We start from the raw sequence: 16,523 nt of genomic DNA on the forward strand, positions 1-16,523 counted from the left end.
TTATTACAGTAACTTATAGCAACTGAAATAGCAACAGGAGAGAGCAACTAGAGTAATTGAAAACATTGAGGATTGGTGATCTACATGAGAAATGTTTTCATCAGAAAGAAAAGGTTGAGAGGGCAAACGACTGAGGTTCCTTGCTTCCAGATGCAATAGACCAAGACGGCTATTGTGTTTCACCTTGTCTGGAGACCCAGAATGTATGGCCCATGTTTGTAAATTAGTAGGATGTTGGTGGGTGTGGAAGGATCTTCAAATCTAATCTGTGAAGAATTCATTCAGTCATTGGAACTGGCTCTCCAAGGAAGGAGTAGAATTTAAAAAAAAAACTAAATCAAAATTCAGAGAGATTTCTTTCAGCAAAAAGTATTTTGTGTTACAATATACAAGGGACTTGAAATGCAGATTAATCAAGGAGAGCTGATTTTAGTTAAAACATTGTTGAAATATGGACTGTAGATGCTGTAATCTGGAACAATAAACAAACTGGTGGGGGAACTCAGCGGACAGGTAACATCTGTGGAAAGAAAGGAATGGTCGATGTTCAGACCCCGAGTTTGTTCAGCAGTTTGTTTTTACTTGCAGTTGATATTAGATCCTCGTTCACAAAGCTTTCCCTCAATTGACAATAAATCTACCGCCTAAATCACCGTCTGGTTCATTCAGTTTTATGTTCACTGAATGTTAAGGGCCTGTGCCACTTGGGCGTCATTTGCGCATCATGCAGATGGTGCGCAAAGATTTTGTACATCCCAAAATCCTGGGGTGCCGCGCGCGACCGCCTGTCACTGCCCACGTCACCACGCACCATGCTGGTTCGACCAAGATGCAGGGAAGAACGCCACAGGAGATCCTTCTTCCCTGGGGCTATCTGTCGTGGGGTAGACTGAGACTGAGACTGACTCCACCCCCCCCCCCCCCCCCCAAACTTTGCACATCCCCGAAGCCTTTCCACTCGTCACTTCAATTTCATGTTTCATGTATTTTGTGTTTTTTTATGACAGATGGGATAAATTTATCCCTCGTGGGACAAATAAAGTTCTATCGTATCGTATTGTGATATTTTTATAGCGGCATTAGCTACTGAAAATTATTTAGGTAGTGTTAGGGCATAGGGTTCAGGTGAGGTGCAAGAGATTTCAGAGGATTGGGGGACAAATTGTATTACTCAGTTGGTTATTGCCAACTGCAAAACATTGCCTGAGAAGTTAATGGAGTACTCTCACAATATTTAAGAAGCATTTGGATGAGAAATTTGATTGTCAAAGCAGAGAAGACTACGGAATAAGTGCTGTAAATAGGATTAGTATAGATACTGTGAGAATTTGATGGTTAACATAGACATGATGGGTGGAAGGGATCATGGTCTATTCGTTTTCCCGACGTAATCCACTATCATTTAGTCATTTCTACAGGTAGGATCTTTTTTTATATATTTTACTCTGAAAAGGATTTCTGTGCTTACATGTAAGTACACACTTAAATAACTTGTTATTTATAACTTAAAATCTAAGCATTGGCTATATAGTAAGTAGAAATCTACTATAAAGTTCACAAACAAAGTTGTTTGCTTTATATTTTGTACAGTTTGCCATTGCAAGATGTAGATGGTGATTCTAATCCGATTCAGATTCAATTTTAATTGTCATTGTCAGTGTACAGTACAGAGACAACGAAGCATTGCATAATGCATGCTTCTCCATGTATTTATTGTCCTCTCTCATCCATCTCAGTAAAACCTGACCAATTTCTGTATTATTGAGGTTACTTGGAAGAAAGAACATGGCTGAACAAGCCAATAATCTAATTATTTTCATGCAACAAGATGTGCTTCCGATAAAGCATATTAAACAAATGAAATCAAATAAGTTTCCACTTTGAATGCAAAATCTACCCGAACCAATAGGCAAGCGCTTTAAAACAAAATAAATATTAGGTAATTACGAATTATATTTATGTGATATTTTTAAAGGTGATAAATTGATAAATCCTGATTAATAAATAGGTATATAGGTAAGTTACCTTCAGCGGCGCTGCAATTCTGCCACTGGCCGTGTACGCGACTTGGGCGCCTTTGACGAGGGGGGGGGGTTAAAATGATTTTTTTCTCCTACCTGTCCTGGATATCTATTGTTCCGATGGCCGTTCTGTGATTTTTTTTTTTTTTAAATCGCCCGACAAGTTCAGAGCTGGAGTAATTTAAAAATCAGTTTCTAACGCCGACAACGGGGATGGATTTCACGGGGTACGGGACAGGTAAAGGAAAGCCATTTATTTTATGTATAAAAGTGCTTCTTAAGATGCCTTTAATCCACATTTTACGTTGCTAGACGGTGATTGAGGACCCATACGCAACCGCAACGTTCCAAACGATCGCGTTCCTCAAAAAACCACTCACAAGATGATTAAAATGGCCATTAATTTACGGGAATTAAACACTAAATTCCTTCCATTTGGCCTATAAATCCATGACAAAGAGATTTTAAAATCATGTTATATTGTGAATTCCTGCGTGAATGTTATTTGGACACTTAGGCTATTTAAAAATGTTAAGAAATGGATAGATGTTTACATCTAGTAATTGAATTTTGTAATTAGCTACAATTGGGTAACTAACTAATTATATGCTTTAATTTCAGTTCATCCAAGTTAGATTGTTTAATATTTGTTTCAGAATGCTTCAATCTATAATAACTGAATTTTTTTTTCAGTTCTCTTAATTTTTAAGAAAGTTATGGGGTTTTGACTGTCCTTGATCACAGCTTTTGTGTTGAGTCAATGGAAAAGCAATAGGGAACAAGATGCTAATTTCCGAGTATGAAAATGGCCATAACGTTTTTTAATACTGAAGATATGAAAGTGAATTAGATGTCAAATTAAACTTCTTTTTGTGGTTTATCTGATGGGATAAATTGCAGACTTGATTTTTAACATCTCAAAATGTTGTAACATTGCTATAATAAATGTCAAAAAAGTATCAACAACTCTTCAATTATAATTATTTTTAACAAATATCCGAAAGTAGTTAGATGGTTAGATGGTGGTAAAGGAATATCCCTTTAATCAGTTAAACAAAAAATGTTGAAAACGTATTGTGAGCAAAAGAATGATTTTAATCATTCCAGGATCTCTCGACAACCCGCATTTGAACACAATTAACGGAAACACTCAATGATGATAAATTCATCTGGAGCATGTCTAGGGTTGTAGGCAGGGCCAGCTCCAAACACAATGTGTTTAAAAAGAGCCGAATAAACTGCGGAAACTTCAATTGTATCAAATACAATTCAGGCTCAAAATTCCCCAACTTTTTGCGTATATCAAGGAAATTGCATTGAAAAAGCCAATACAATCAAACTGAAACTCCTATCCCTGGCGTCACTGGAATGAATACATTTATTCAAACCCCATTCAGAGCAAGTAATGCACTCCTGACAGAACAACACATAATTGACATTGGCAATAACAGTTTGTGTAATCTCATGTAATTGTTGAAGCAAATAGCACGAAGTGGGTGAGGAATGTGCGAGAAAGCATTGATGGAGACAGGGATAGAAACAAAAAATAGGAGTGAAGAAAAGAGAAGGTAGAAATAGATGGGAATGGAGATGAAGAAACAAGGCTATGAAGTCATTGTCGATATTCTTAAGAAATGTGAGAGTAGTAGATATAGATAAAGAAAAGAGAAAGACCATCTTTTTCCAACTCAAGTCCCCTGACTCCGTGCCTCAGCCCATCTGCTGAAATCTGCATCCATTCTTTGCTATCTATAGACTTTTTAAATGTCCTCATGGCGGAACTAAGCTGACCATGGTTGTCTGGATGTCTGATGTTATTTCAACTTTCCATTAATGTGAGCTCATCCATAACTCTGTCTCTTGCCCGATTCTTCAGTTTGCTAGCCTATGTTCATGCATGCTAGCTATTAATTCAGTGATACATCAGTATTATCTTTTTGGAGCACTCCATGGCCCTGCCCCCTCTCCTCACCATCTCTACTGTCCGCCCAACAGTGTGATTCTGTGATATCTGCACTCTTCCAAACTTGAGGGCTATAGCTCAGTTGGTAGCAACATTGGCCCTGAATTGGGGGTGCTGTGGTTTTGGGTTCTACTTCTGATACTTGAGAATCAAATTTTAGCCTCTCACTGCTGAGGCATTGAGGGAATGTTGCACCCCTGTAAGTGCCACCTCTTGGATGATTCATAAAATGAGAACATGAGATTTATTCCTTATGTCCTTGTCGATATTTAGCCTGATGCATGTGGATGATTCATTGGCTTTTTTTTTTCCCTGTGTCCAAGTCAATATTTAGATGATGCATAAAATGAGAGTACAGGATTTATTGCTGGTGTGCTAGTCAATATTTAACATCCACACAAAAGTAATGAAAAATAATGAACTGGGTATTATCGTATTACAACCTGATATTGGCTGCTCTATGCAACTGACATTTTGCTGCACTACAGGAAGAAATGATGAAACCTTCGTGATTAGTACTGGTGTCAGAGGTTATGGGGAGAAGGCAGGAGAATGAGGTTAGGTGGGAGAGATAAATCAGCCATGTTTGAATGGAGGAGTAGACTTGATGGGCCGAATGGTCTTATGAAAACTATACTGGAAACAGCACCAGAGGCTGTGTAGTAAATGATCACATGATCTACATACAGAATGGCTCCGTTGTACTTTTTTAAAAATCTTTTCTCTCTATCATTTATGGCTTCTTATTTTTATGTTTGCAACCAATGCATCCTTCACTTAGCTAAGTTTAGTATAGAAATACAGCGTGGAAACAGGCCCTTTGGCCTGCCGAGTGTGCGCCGACCAGCGATCCTCCCACACTTACACTATCCTACACACACTAGGGACAAATTACAATTTTACTGAATCCAATTAACCTACACACCTGTACGTCTTTGGAGTGTGGGAGGAAACCGGAGATCCCGGAGAAAACCCAAGCAGGTCACAGGGAGAACGTACAGACTCTGGATCGAACCCGGATCTCTGGTGCTGTAAAGCAGCAAATCTACTGCTGTGTCACCGTGCCGTCCCATTAAGAATCACAACATTTTGTATCTAATCTGCTCAAGTCCTTTTGAGCATTTTTACAACATCATTTCACAACCAATATTCAAGTCACTCTCTCTCTAACACTGTCCAGTGATTCTGTGTGTGGTGTGATAGTGGAGAGAAAACAAAGTATATTGAACAGGCAATGACTGGCAACACTCACCAATTGGAATAGATTTTCCCAGAAGTCCTGCGTCATTAGTCGAAAAAGTGACAGAAATGCCCAACCAAACGTATCGTAACTGGTGTAGCCATAGTTAGGGTTTCTCCCAGCTTTCATGCACATGTAACCATCGGGACATTTCCTGCAAACGCCAGCAAGTAAATAATTAGGTTAAAATTCAACACCAAGAAGTGAGGGTTTCATTTTAATAATGCAGCACTCACAGAACACAAATAATGTTCTTGAGAGATTTTAAAGAATTTCACAGGTAGAAAAAAATGCTGGAGAAACTCAGCGGGTGAGGCAGCATCCATGGGGCGAAGGAATAGGTGACGGTTCGGGCCGAGCTCCATAGATGCTGCCTCACCCGCTGAGTTTCTCCAGCATTTTTGTCTACCTTTGATTTTTCCAGCATCTGCAGTTCTTTCTTAAAGAATTTCACTATCACTGCTGTTATGTTGACATAAGCGGCAGCCAATTTTCCTTCAGCACAGCCAAGGGAGCAACAATGAAATAAATAAGCAGGTCATCTCGTTCAATGGAGAAAGCTGAAGAATAATCTTTGGTAATAACACTGATAACATACTCTTGCACACCTACAAAGAGTTCATCCACTTATTTGAAAAGGCAGGCAATGGCTAAAGAATAAAACCTCGTCTATAATATTATGTCTCGGAAAGTCCGTCATTCTCTTAATGTGAAACTGAAGTGCTTTCAGTGATTATGGTAAACTATAATCAATAATACACATTCAAATGCTGCAGAAGCCTTGGGTTGAGGTGGGATCTGGTGCTTATTATCATCTACTATCTGCCGGTTGTAGCCAGTGAATTACTGTAGTTTGTTGTTACCTGATTTTCTTTGGAATATCAAGAGATGTCACAGCATTCAACACATTTATATATACTAAACATATTATCAGAAAAAAGCACATGAATATTATAAACTACCCAATGATACATCCTATAGAAAGGACATGCAGGTGGACAGAGGAGGGGTGGTAGCTCTGCTGGTGAGGGATGGAATTCAGTCCCTTGCGAGGGAAGACATAGGGACTGACGTGGTAGAATCACTGTGGATTGAGTTGAGGAATTGTAAAGGCAAGAAGACACTAATTGGTGTTATCTACAGACCCCCAAATAGTAGCCCGGATCTAGGGTGTAAGTTGCAGCAGTTAAAACTGGCATGTAACAAAGGTAATGCCACTGTGGTGATGGGAGATTTCAATATGTAGGTAGACTGGGAAAATCAGGTTGGTTCAGGACCCCAAGAAACAGAGTTTGTAGAATGCCTCCGAGATGGATTCTTAGAGCAGCTTGTAATGGTGCCGATCAGAGAAAAGGCAATTCTGGATTTAGTGTTGTCCAATGAACCCGATATGATAAGAGAACTCGAGGTAAAGGAACCGCTTGGAGGTAGTGATCATAATATGATTAGTTTTAATCTGCAATTTGAGAAGGAGAACTTTAAATCGGAAGTACGGGTGATGCAGTTGAACAAAGGAGACTATGAAGGCATGAGAGGGGAGCTGGCCAAGGTAGACTGGAAAGGGATCCTAGCAGGAATGACATGGGGGACAGCAATGGTAGGAATTTCTGGGCATAATCTGGAAGACGCGGGATAATTTCATTCTAAAAAGGAAGAAAGATTCTAAGGGGACTAGGAGGCAAACGTGGCTGACAAGAGAAGTTAGGGATAGAATATAACTAAAAGAAAAGATGTATAACACAGCAAACAGTAGCTGGAAACTTTCATAGGACAATAGAAGGAAACAAAACGGGCAATACGGGCTGAAAAGATGAAGTACGAGGGGAAGCTGGCCAGGAATATAAAGAAGGACAGTAAAAGCTTCTTTAGATATGTTAACGGAAAAAGAGTAGCAAAGCCAAATGTAGGTCCCTTGAAGGCAGACGGGTGAAATTATTATGGGCAACAAGGAAATGGCAGAAGAGTTGAATTGATACTTCAGATCTGTCTTCACTAAGGAAGACACAAACAATCTCCCAGATGTACTGGAGGACAGAGGATCTAAGGGGGTAGAGGAACTGAAATAAATTTTCATTAGGCGAGAAATAGTATTGGGTAGGCTAATGGGACTGAAAGATGATAAATCCCCTGGTGCTGATGGTCTGCATCCCAGGGTCCTCAGGGATCATTTTCCAATGTTCAATAGATACAGGATCAGTTCCTGTGGATTGGAGGATAGCTAATGTTATTCCACTTTTCAAGAAAGGAGCGAGGGAGAAAACGGGGAAATACAGACCAGTTAGCCTGACTTCAGTGGTGGGAAAGATGCTGGAGTCAATTATTAAAGAGGTAATAATGGGGGATTTGGATAGCAGTAAAAGGATTAGTCCAAGTCAACATGGATTTATGAAAGGGAAATCATGCTTGACTAATCTTCTGGAATTTTTTGAGGTTGTGACAAGTAAAATGGATGAAGGGGTGCCAGTGGATGTAGTGCATCTAGACTTTCAGAAAGCCTTTGATAAGGTCCCGCATGGGAGACTGGTGACTAAAATTAGAGTACATGATATTGGGGGTAGGGTGTTGACATGGATAGAAATTTGGTTGGCAGACTGGAAGCAAAGAGTAGGAGTGAACGGGTCCCTTTCAGAATGGCAGGCAGTGGCGAGTGGAGTGCCGCAAGTCTCTGTGTTGGGGCCGCAACTGTTTACCATATATATTAATGATTTGGAAGATGGGATTAGGAGCAACACTAGCAAGTTTGCGGATGACACAAAGCTGGGTGGCAGTGTGAACTGTGAAGAGGATAATTGGAGGTTGCAAGGTGACCTGGACAGGTTGAGTGAGTGGGCAGATGCATGGCAGATGCAGTATAATACAGATAAATATGAGGTTATCCACTTTGGCGGCAAAAACAAGGGGGCAGATTATTATCTCAATGGGGTTAGGTTAGGTAAGGGGGAGGTGCAGCGAGACCTGGGCGTCCTTGTACACCGGTCACTGAAAGTTAGCTTACAGGTACAGCAGGCAGTGAAGAAAGCTAATGGAATGTTCGCCTTCATAACAAGAGGATTTCAGTATAGGAGTAAAGAGGTTCTTCTGCAGTTGAAAAGGGCTCTGGTGAGACCACATCTGGAGTATTGTGTACCGTTTTGGTATCCTAATTTGAGGAAGGACATCCTTGTGATTGAGGCAGTGCAGCGTAGGTTCACGAGATTGATCTCTGGGATGCCGGGATTATCACATGAGGAAAGATTGAAAGACTATGCTTGTATTCACTGGAGTTTAGAAGGATGAGGGGATCTTATAGAAACATATAAAATTATAAAAGGACTGGACAAGCTAGATGCAGGAAAAATGTTCCCAATGTGGGGCGAGTCCAGAACCAGGGGCCACAGTTTTAGAATAAAGGGGAGGTCATTTAAGACCGAGGTGAGAAAAAAAATGTTCACCCAGAGAGTAGTGAATTTATGGAATTCCCTGCCACAGAGGGCAGTGGAGGCCAAGTAACTGGATGGATTTAAGAGAGAGTTAGATAGAGCTCTAGGGGCTAGTGGAGTCAAGGGATATGGGGAGAAGGCAGGCACGGGTTATTGATAGGAGACTATCAGCCATGATCACAATGAATGGTGGTGGGGTAATATGGGGGGAACTCTTTACGCAGAGAGGCTCGAAGGGCCATTTTAAAAATAAATTGGATAGGCATATGGATGAGAAGGGAATGGAGGGTTATGGTACGAGTGCAGGCAGGTGGGACTAAGGGGAAAAAAATTTGTTCGGCATGGACTTGTAGGGCCTGCCTCCTCCTGCACCTATTTTCTATGTTTCTATATGTACAATTCTCACATTATTTGGAGATTTGATTAAAGATGGTAAATTAAAGATGGTAAAATTAAACAAGAAAAAATTGAAGATTGTCTTTAGTTGTCATAATAGCGAGAATAAAGTAAGTGTTTACATCTACTTTAATCATTCCCACCAGAAATATCCGGTGTTGTTTTCCTGATGTAGGGAAGAGGAGATATAGATCAGTGCATAACTCAGTCACCAGAGACCTGGACAATCAGTTGTTGTCAATCCCATTAAAATCTCCAGACAATTATTTAGATCTTTCTATTTTCCAGCTTGAAGATGCTTAGCAAAGGTTGGATTTGTAAAGTGCCTGTCCCACTTTCGCAACCTAATTCACAACCTTTTTTACTCGTGGATATTTTTCATCAGGCTAGAAAAAACGCCCCGACCTACTTGATGCCACAAGTACCTACGACTAGCGTTACGGCCTGCTACGACCTACCTACGACCTCCTGCAACCTCCTACGACCTTGTGACGACCATGCTGCGAGTATGTGTCAAGGTCAAACTCGGCAGAGGTCGTGAATTAGGTCGTGAAAGCGGGACAGGCCCTTAACTTAGTTGTACATCTTTGGATTTAGCACAATGGGAAGAGATTATTGTAAATAATGCTGTCTCCTCGAATCCTGGAGACCAAATCAGATTAGGTGATAGATTTGTGGAACCATTATGTTTAATCCACAACTACCGGCCTGGGTGAAGAATGTGAGAGAGCGGGGATGATGGAGAAAGGGACAGCAATAAAAAAAAAATAGAAGTGAAGAACACCTCTACGCTGAACGAGAGGATAAAATCAAATTATACACTCCGATTTCTGGGGTGTGAATTGAAAACGTAACCTTCTGAATTAGGCACCCTGGCTGAAGATATGCAAAGCAGAATGGTAAAAATAGACTACAGAGGGAATTACACCCTTTTAATTCCCCTTAAGACCACCTCTTTGCACTTGTGCACTTGTTCAGAGATTTATCATCAACAACTGGCAGTTGTGTTACATGTCAGCCATGTCAACTCCAGACTTGCCTTCCATAAAGATGGTGGCTCCAGATCAACCTCATCCTACAGCATTAGTGATTGCTGCACATTCCTGCAGCTCAGTATTGAAGCAAGCATGCAGTTATAGGCACAGTTGGAGGTTTCGTCAGCCTGACAATACAGTTGTTCGCTCAGGAGTTGAGGATAACAGGAGACTACTTACCCAGCATCTGAGGCATTCCCACATAGCAGAGCATCAAGAGAATCTTCAAGGAAGTACTGATTTTCTTGGAGGTTCAAAGAGAAATACAAAAATATCTTTAGCATTCTTAGGTCGCACAAAGATATACTCAAAAAACAATGACTTCCTCTGTGATGTTAAGGTCATAGTCATACAGTGTGGAAACAGGCCCTTTGGCCCAACTTGCCCACACAGACCAACACATCCCATCTACACGAGTCCCACTTGGCTGCGTTTGACCCCTATCCCTCTAAATATGTCCTGTCCCTGTATCTGAAGATGTTTCTCCTTAAATGTTGCGAGAGTACCTGCCTCAACTACCTCCTCCAGCAGCTCATTCCATACATAATAATAATAATAATAATAATAATAATAATAATATCTTTTATTGTCATTGCACATAAGCGCAACAAGATTTGGTCTGCAGCTTCCAACCGATGTCATAACATAAATAATTAATAACATTTGGATTTAGATATCCCGAGAAAATGGATTGTAAAAAGAACAGTAAAATAGTCAAAACAGTTCAAACAGACTAAAGTGCAGATGTGTCTGTGCGACGTGACCATCTGAGGGAGACAGTCCAGGGGGGGATGGGGGGCACTCAGCAGGGCCGGTTCAGAGCCGCTATAGCTCTGGGAATGAAGCTATTCCTGAGTCTGGAGATTCGGGCGTAGAAGGCCTTGTAACGTCTGCTGGAGGGAAGTAGTTCGAACAGTCCGTTACAAGGGTGTGAGGAGTCTTTATGGATGCTGACGGCCTTCCTGAGGCACCGTGTGTGGTAGATGCCCTCCAAGGCTGGTAGCTGTGTCCCAATAATCCTCTGCGCTCTGTGGACGACATCCACCACCCTTTGCATTAAAAGGTTACCCCTCATGTACCTATAAAATCTTTCCCCCTTCACTTTAAACCTATGCCCTTTGGTTCTCGATTCCCCTGGGCAAGAGACTCGGTGCATCTACCCGATCTATTCCTCTCATGATGTCATACACCTCTATATGATCACCCCCCATCCTCCTGCGCTCCAGGGAATAGGGTCCCAGTCTACTCAAACTCTCCCCATAGCTCAGACCCTCGAGGTCTTTCGCAACTGTGGAATGTTCTCTCCCTGATATTGGTATCTACTCCTTTCTGCACTTAACTTTGTTTGGAATCTCCTGTTAGTTGTCTCTCTTATCTTTATTTCTAGTAGGATCCAAATGTGTAGTTTAGATAATTGTGTGGTTATCGATTTGAACCTTATTGAGTTACCCTTTAAAATGCATTGCATGGTAGAACGGCAGATAACTTATGACACAAAATGAGGTCATTCAGTCCATCTTGTCAGTGCTGGTTCTAAAACAAAATTCCCAATCTAACCATTCCCACACCGGGTTCACATCGTGCCAAGTCTACATGGACAGTTTAAACGTGATGACGCTTTCTGCCTCTGCCTCTTTAGAGTCACTGAGTTCCAGACTCCTAACATGAATAGGTGAAATAATTTTTCATCATCCTGTAGTACTGCAATTGTATTATTTTCAAAGGTAAAGGAGGAGTAATGGCTTCAGCTTTGTCACTACAATGTATAGCAAAATGGCACAATGGTAGCATACCTGCTATGAACCATTCTTACCTGCTCTGCTAGGCATACCTGCTCTGAACTATGTATCTGGCTCTGAAGCTGCTGCTTCAGAGCCAGAGACACGGGTTCGATCCTGATCTCGGATGCTGTCTGTGTGAAGTTTGCACGTTTTCCCTATGTCTGTGTGGGTTTCCTTCAGGTGCTCCACTTTCCTCCCACATCCCCATGACATGCAGGTTTGTAGGTTAATTAGACTGTAAATTGCCCCTAGTGTGTAGGGAGTGGATGAGAAAGTGGGATAGCATGGAACTAGTTGATTGAGCAATCAGTTGATTCGGTGGGCCGAAGGGCCTGTTGCCACGTTGTATTTTTTAATCAAAACAATTATTTGCTTACAAAGTAACACCACACTGGGATAGAACATATGGAGAAATAAGAACAATAAAAAATGCTTCTAACCTGAAGTTATAAAAATTTCTTCTGTTAAATGCATGCACATATAGACCATTTCCGTTACTATTACTCAACATCTGTGACTACAGTATCAAGAATGCTAAATTTTAAGAGCTTCTGAAATTGTGACCCAGGTACTTTGTGATGACTAGTTATCCGAGTGGTTGGAAAAAGTTCAAACCAGATATGTATATACACAAAAAATAATTAAAAGATCAAGTCAGCAGACATACTGTCTATGTTTGGTACAATTAGAGAGAGGATTGTACTAGTGGGTCAATAAAATGGGTAGAATTTTGAAGAAGGAAAAAAAAATAGCTTTTTTAATAGTTCAGATGTTTATAGACAATAATGGAATGTTTATTTATGTTCATGCATTTAATTGACCAAATATGATACATTTTTTGGTAAGATTTTTTTTTGTTTGAAAATGTATTACTGAGTTCAGAGATTATTGGAGTTCAGATGGATATTAATCTTGATGAAGACCGATGTCAGACCACCTTTTCAATCCTATGCTGCACCTCGACTTCAACAAACAAATAGAGTCGGTATAATCCACGGGAGTAAGGGTACACTGTTCAACATGTAGTGCTTAACCCCCAGAACAAAGGTCAACCAAGCTACTGTCAAGCTACAGTAAACAGATCATAGACAGAGACTCAAACAGCACGGAAACAGGTAATTTAGCCCAACCTATCCCACAACAACCATCATGTTCCATCTACACTAGTTCCACCTTCCAGTGTTTGGCCCATATCCCTCTAAACCTGTCCATTCCTTGTACCAGTCTGAATGTTTCTTAACCGTTACGATAGTAAGTGCCTCAACTACTTCAATGGTTCAAAGGTTCAAAGTTTGAAATGTATTTGTCACATGCACCATAAGGTGCAGTGAAATGAATCTAGCATGCAGCGTTACAATTAAAAAAGGACATAAGACACAACCTAATTCAACACAGACATCCACCACAGCATTCTTCACTGTGGTGGAAGGCAATACAGTTCAGACAGTTCTCCTCCTCTGGCAGCTTATTCCATATGCCCAACACCCTTTGTGTGAAAAAGTTCCTCCTCGGATGCTTATAAAATATTTCCCACCTCACCTTAAAACCATGTCCTCTGGTTCTCAATTCCCCTACTCTGGGCAAGAGACTCTGTGCGTTTACCCAGTCTAGTCCTCTCATGGTTTTGTACACCTCTGTAAGATCACCCCTCATCTTTCTGCACTCCAAAGAATTGTCCGAATCTGCTCAACCTCTTCATATAGCTCATGCCCTCGAGTCCAGGCAACATCCTCCGCACCCTACTCCTCCTGATTAGTTTTACCGTTTGTATGCCTCGTTGTCCACTTCCCCTCAGTCAACAATGAACCAGTCTACATTTCCTGGAGCATCGTCTGCTTTGATCTATCCTTTTCACACCTTACATTCTCTTTGTACCCTTCCACGTCTCTAGTTTCCCTCTTCCCTGACTCTCAGTCTGAAGAAGGGTCTCGATTCCTTCACTCCAGAGAGGTTGCCTGACCCTACTCCAGCACCTTGGGTCTAACTTCAGAAAAAAACTAATCTTTGATCCCAACCAGCTGCCCAAGAAGAAGATATTATCAGAATATGTGGTAATTGCACAGACTGTACCTTCATTATTAATGTAGGCATGTTGGTTAAAACTGCCATTGTGGTTACCAATCAGGGTATCATTGTCCATCCCTGACCCGTTCTGGATGAAGGTACTATTGTAAAATAATTCGTCTGATGGAGGCCATATCACACATTTGTTTTTCAAATTTCCCATAAACAGCTGGAGACCAATAAGTGCAAACACACTTAAACAGAAAACGGTCAGAATCATCACGTCCGCTAATTTCTTCACCGATTGGATCAGAGCTCCAACAATGGTTTTTAGTCCTAGCAAAGAGAAAAATAACAACTGTTACAATGCATCCTAATCCTGTGATATGATTTGTTTAATATCACCCATGCATTTTTTTCAATGTTTGCAAAGCAATGGCGGCCATGGAATTGCCTTAAAATTTAGTGCAAAAGGGGTTTAATTTCTAACTACAATAGTTGTATATAATAGCACAGCTTTTTAGAGATTTTTCGCACAACTTTGAGAAATCCCTCTGCTGGTTGTTTTCTGGTCTGAGACAGAAGGAATTGCAGATGCTGATTTAATTTTTTTAAAAGGCACAAAGTGCTGGAGTAACTTTCTCAGGATGCAAAATGTCAGCTATCCGTGTTCTCCAGAGAAGATTGATGGATTGATTGACTTTATTATCATATGTGACATTCATTTTTTTACATACCAGGCCTGGATAGAGTGGATGTGGAGATGATGTTTCCACTAGTGGGAGAGTCTAGGTCTAGAGGCTATAGCCTCAAAATAAAAGGAAGGTAGACATAAATGCTGGAAAAATTCAGCGGGTGAGGCAGCACCTATGTAGCGGAATAGGTAATGTTTCGGGTCGAGACCCTTCTTCAGTCTGATGTGGGGGGGTGGGGGTGCAGGATAAAGAAAGGAAGAGGTGGAGACAGTCGGCTGTGGGAGAGCTGGGAAGGGTAGGGGAAGGAGGGAGAAAGCAAGGACTACCTGAAATCACTGCCTCAAAAAGGCTAGCAGTATCATCATAGACCCACACCATCCTGTCCACACACTCATCCCCCTGCTACCTTTTGGTAGAAGGTACAGGAGCCTGAAGACTGCAATGACCAGGTTCAGGAATAGCTACTTCCCCACAGCCATCAGGCTATTAAACTTGGCTCGGACAAAACTCTGAACATTAATAGCCCACTATCTGTTATTTGCACTTTATCAGTTTATTTATTCATGTATTTACTTATACAATGGTATATGGACACAATGATCTGTTTTGTAGTCAATGCCTACTATGTTCTGTTGTGCTGAAGCAAAGCAAGAATTTCATTGTCTTATCAGGGACAAATGACAATAAACTCTCTTGACTCTTGACTTGACTCTTGACTTGAAACTGGAGAAGTCAATGTTCATACCGCTGTAGTGTAAACTACCCAAGCAAAATATGAGGTGCTGCACCTCCAATTTGTGTTGGGACTCACTCTGGCCATGGAGGAGGCCCAGGACAGAAAGGTCTAATTCGGAATGGGAGGGGGAGTTGAAGTGCTGAGCCACCGGGAGATCAGGTTGGTTAAGGTGAACTGAGCGGAGGTGTTGGGCGAAGCGATCGCCAAGCCTGCGCTTGATCTCACCGATTTAGAGCAGTTGACACCTAGAACTGTTCAGAATAAAAGGATGTTCTTTTAGGAAGGAGATGAAGAGAAATTTATTTAGACAGAGGGTGGTGAATCTGTGGAATTCTTTGCTACAGAAGCCTGTGGAGGCCAAGTCAGTGGATATTTTTAAGGTAGCGGAAGAAAGATTCTTGATTTGTACAGTTGTCAGAGGTTATGGGGTGAAGGCAGGAGAATGGGGTTCGGAGGGAGAGATAGATCAGCCATGATTGAATGGCGGAATAGATTTGATGGGCCGAATGACCTGATTTTACTCCTATTCCTCATGACCTTATGACTTATACACAAGGTATGCAAAGAATCGCCATGTACAGGGCACCCACAAGGTTACATAGTATTCATTACAGTCCCCAATGGTCCCTCTTAGATCTCAGCACCCCCTCCACGCTGAGTCCCTCTTTGTTACGCTGCCTGACCCGCTGAGTTACTCCAACACTTTTTGTCTTGCTTTCTGCTTATATTCTATTTGATAATTTTCTGTCCTGCCCTTGAGACATGATCTTATTTGGCAGCCACTGCAGCTTAATGCCTTACAATGAAACTTCCATTGTGGCAAATTGTTTATTCCTGATGGATCAACAAAATGCGCTGGTTAGAATCGGGCCTGTCGTTTCTGAGAGAGGAATGTAAATCTGCCAGCTTGCAAAAGCATTCCAGGGAGCCAACATTTGGACATTGTACTCACGGGTGGGTTTCGGAGAAGATTTAAAAAAAAAATCCTAATTGAGCATTAGATTACTGACACAAATTCCTTTTCAGAGTCGTGGCATATTGTTAGGGCAATGTGGTGGGAACTCTACTGTGCACCTGTCAATGCATTGCTTTCAAGGGGATACTGACAGCGGGAGCTGAAATGAGTGGAATTCCATTCTGTGGGATTAACATCCCTCTTGTTGGCCAGCTCCAATGAACTCTGTGTAATTGCTTTTATTCATAACACTGCAGTTTTGTGTTACTGTTTACAAAT

General features: G+C 41.2%; 1 protein-coding gene across 1 annotated transcript in view; it reads right to left on the reverse strand.

Moving 5' to 3' along the window:
- The window catches only part of LOC129710391 (sodium channel protein type 2 subunit alpha-like), a 241,316-nt gene that overhangs the window by 112,491 nt on the left and 112,302 nt on the right, over positions 1-16,523 (reverse strand). Inside the window, exons 7-9 of the mRNA XM_055657358.1 lie at positions 13,925-14,194; positions 10,254-10,317; positions 5,237-5,378 (exon numbers count right to left, since the gene is read on the reverse strand). Coding sequence (XP_055513333.1) covers positions 5,237-5,378; positions 10,254-10,317; positions 13,925-14,194 — 476 coding nt within the window. The remainder of the gene's footprint in view (positions 1-5,236; positions 5,379-10,253; positions 10,318-13,924; positions 14,195-16,523) is intronic.

This window comes from Leucoraja erinacea, chromosome 27 (assembly GCF_028641065.1).
Source record: "Leucoraja erinacea ecotype New England chromosome 27, Leri_hhj_1, whole genome shotgun sequence".
NCBI classification, from domain to species: domain Eukaryota; kingdom Metazoa; phylum Chordata; class Chondrichthyes; order Rajiformes; family Rajidae; genus Leucoraja; species Leucoraja erinaceus.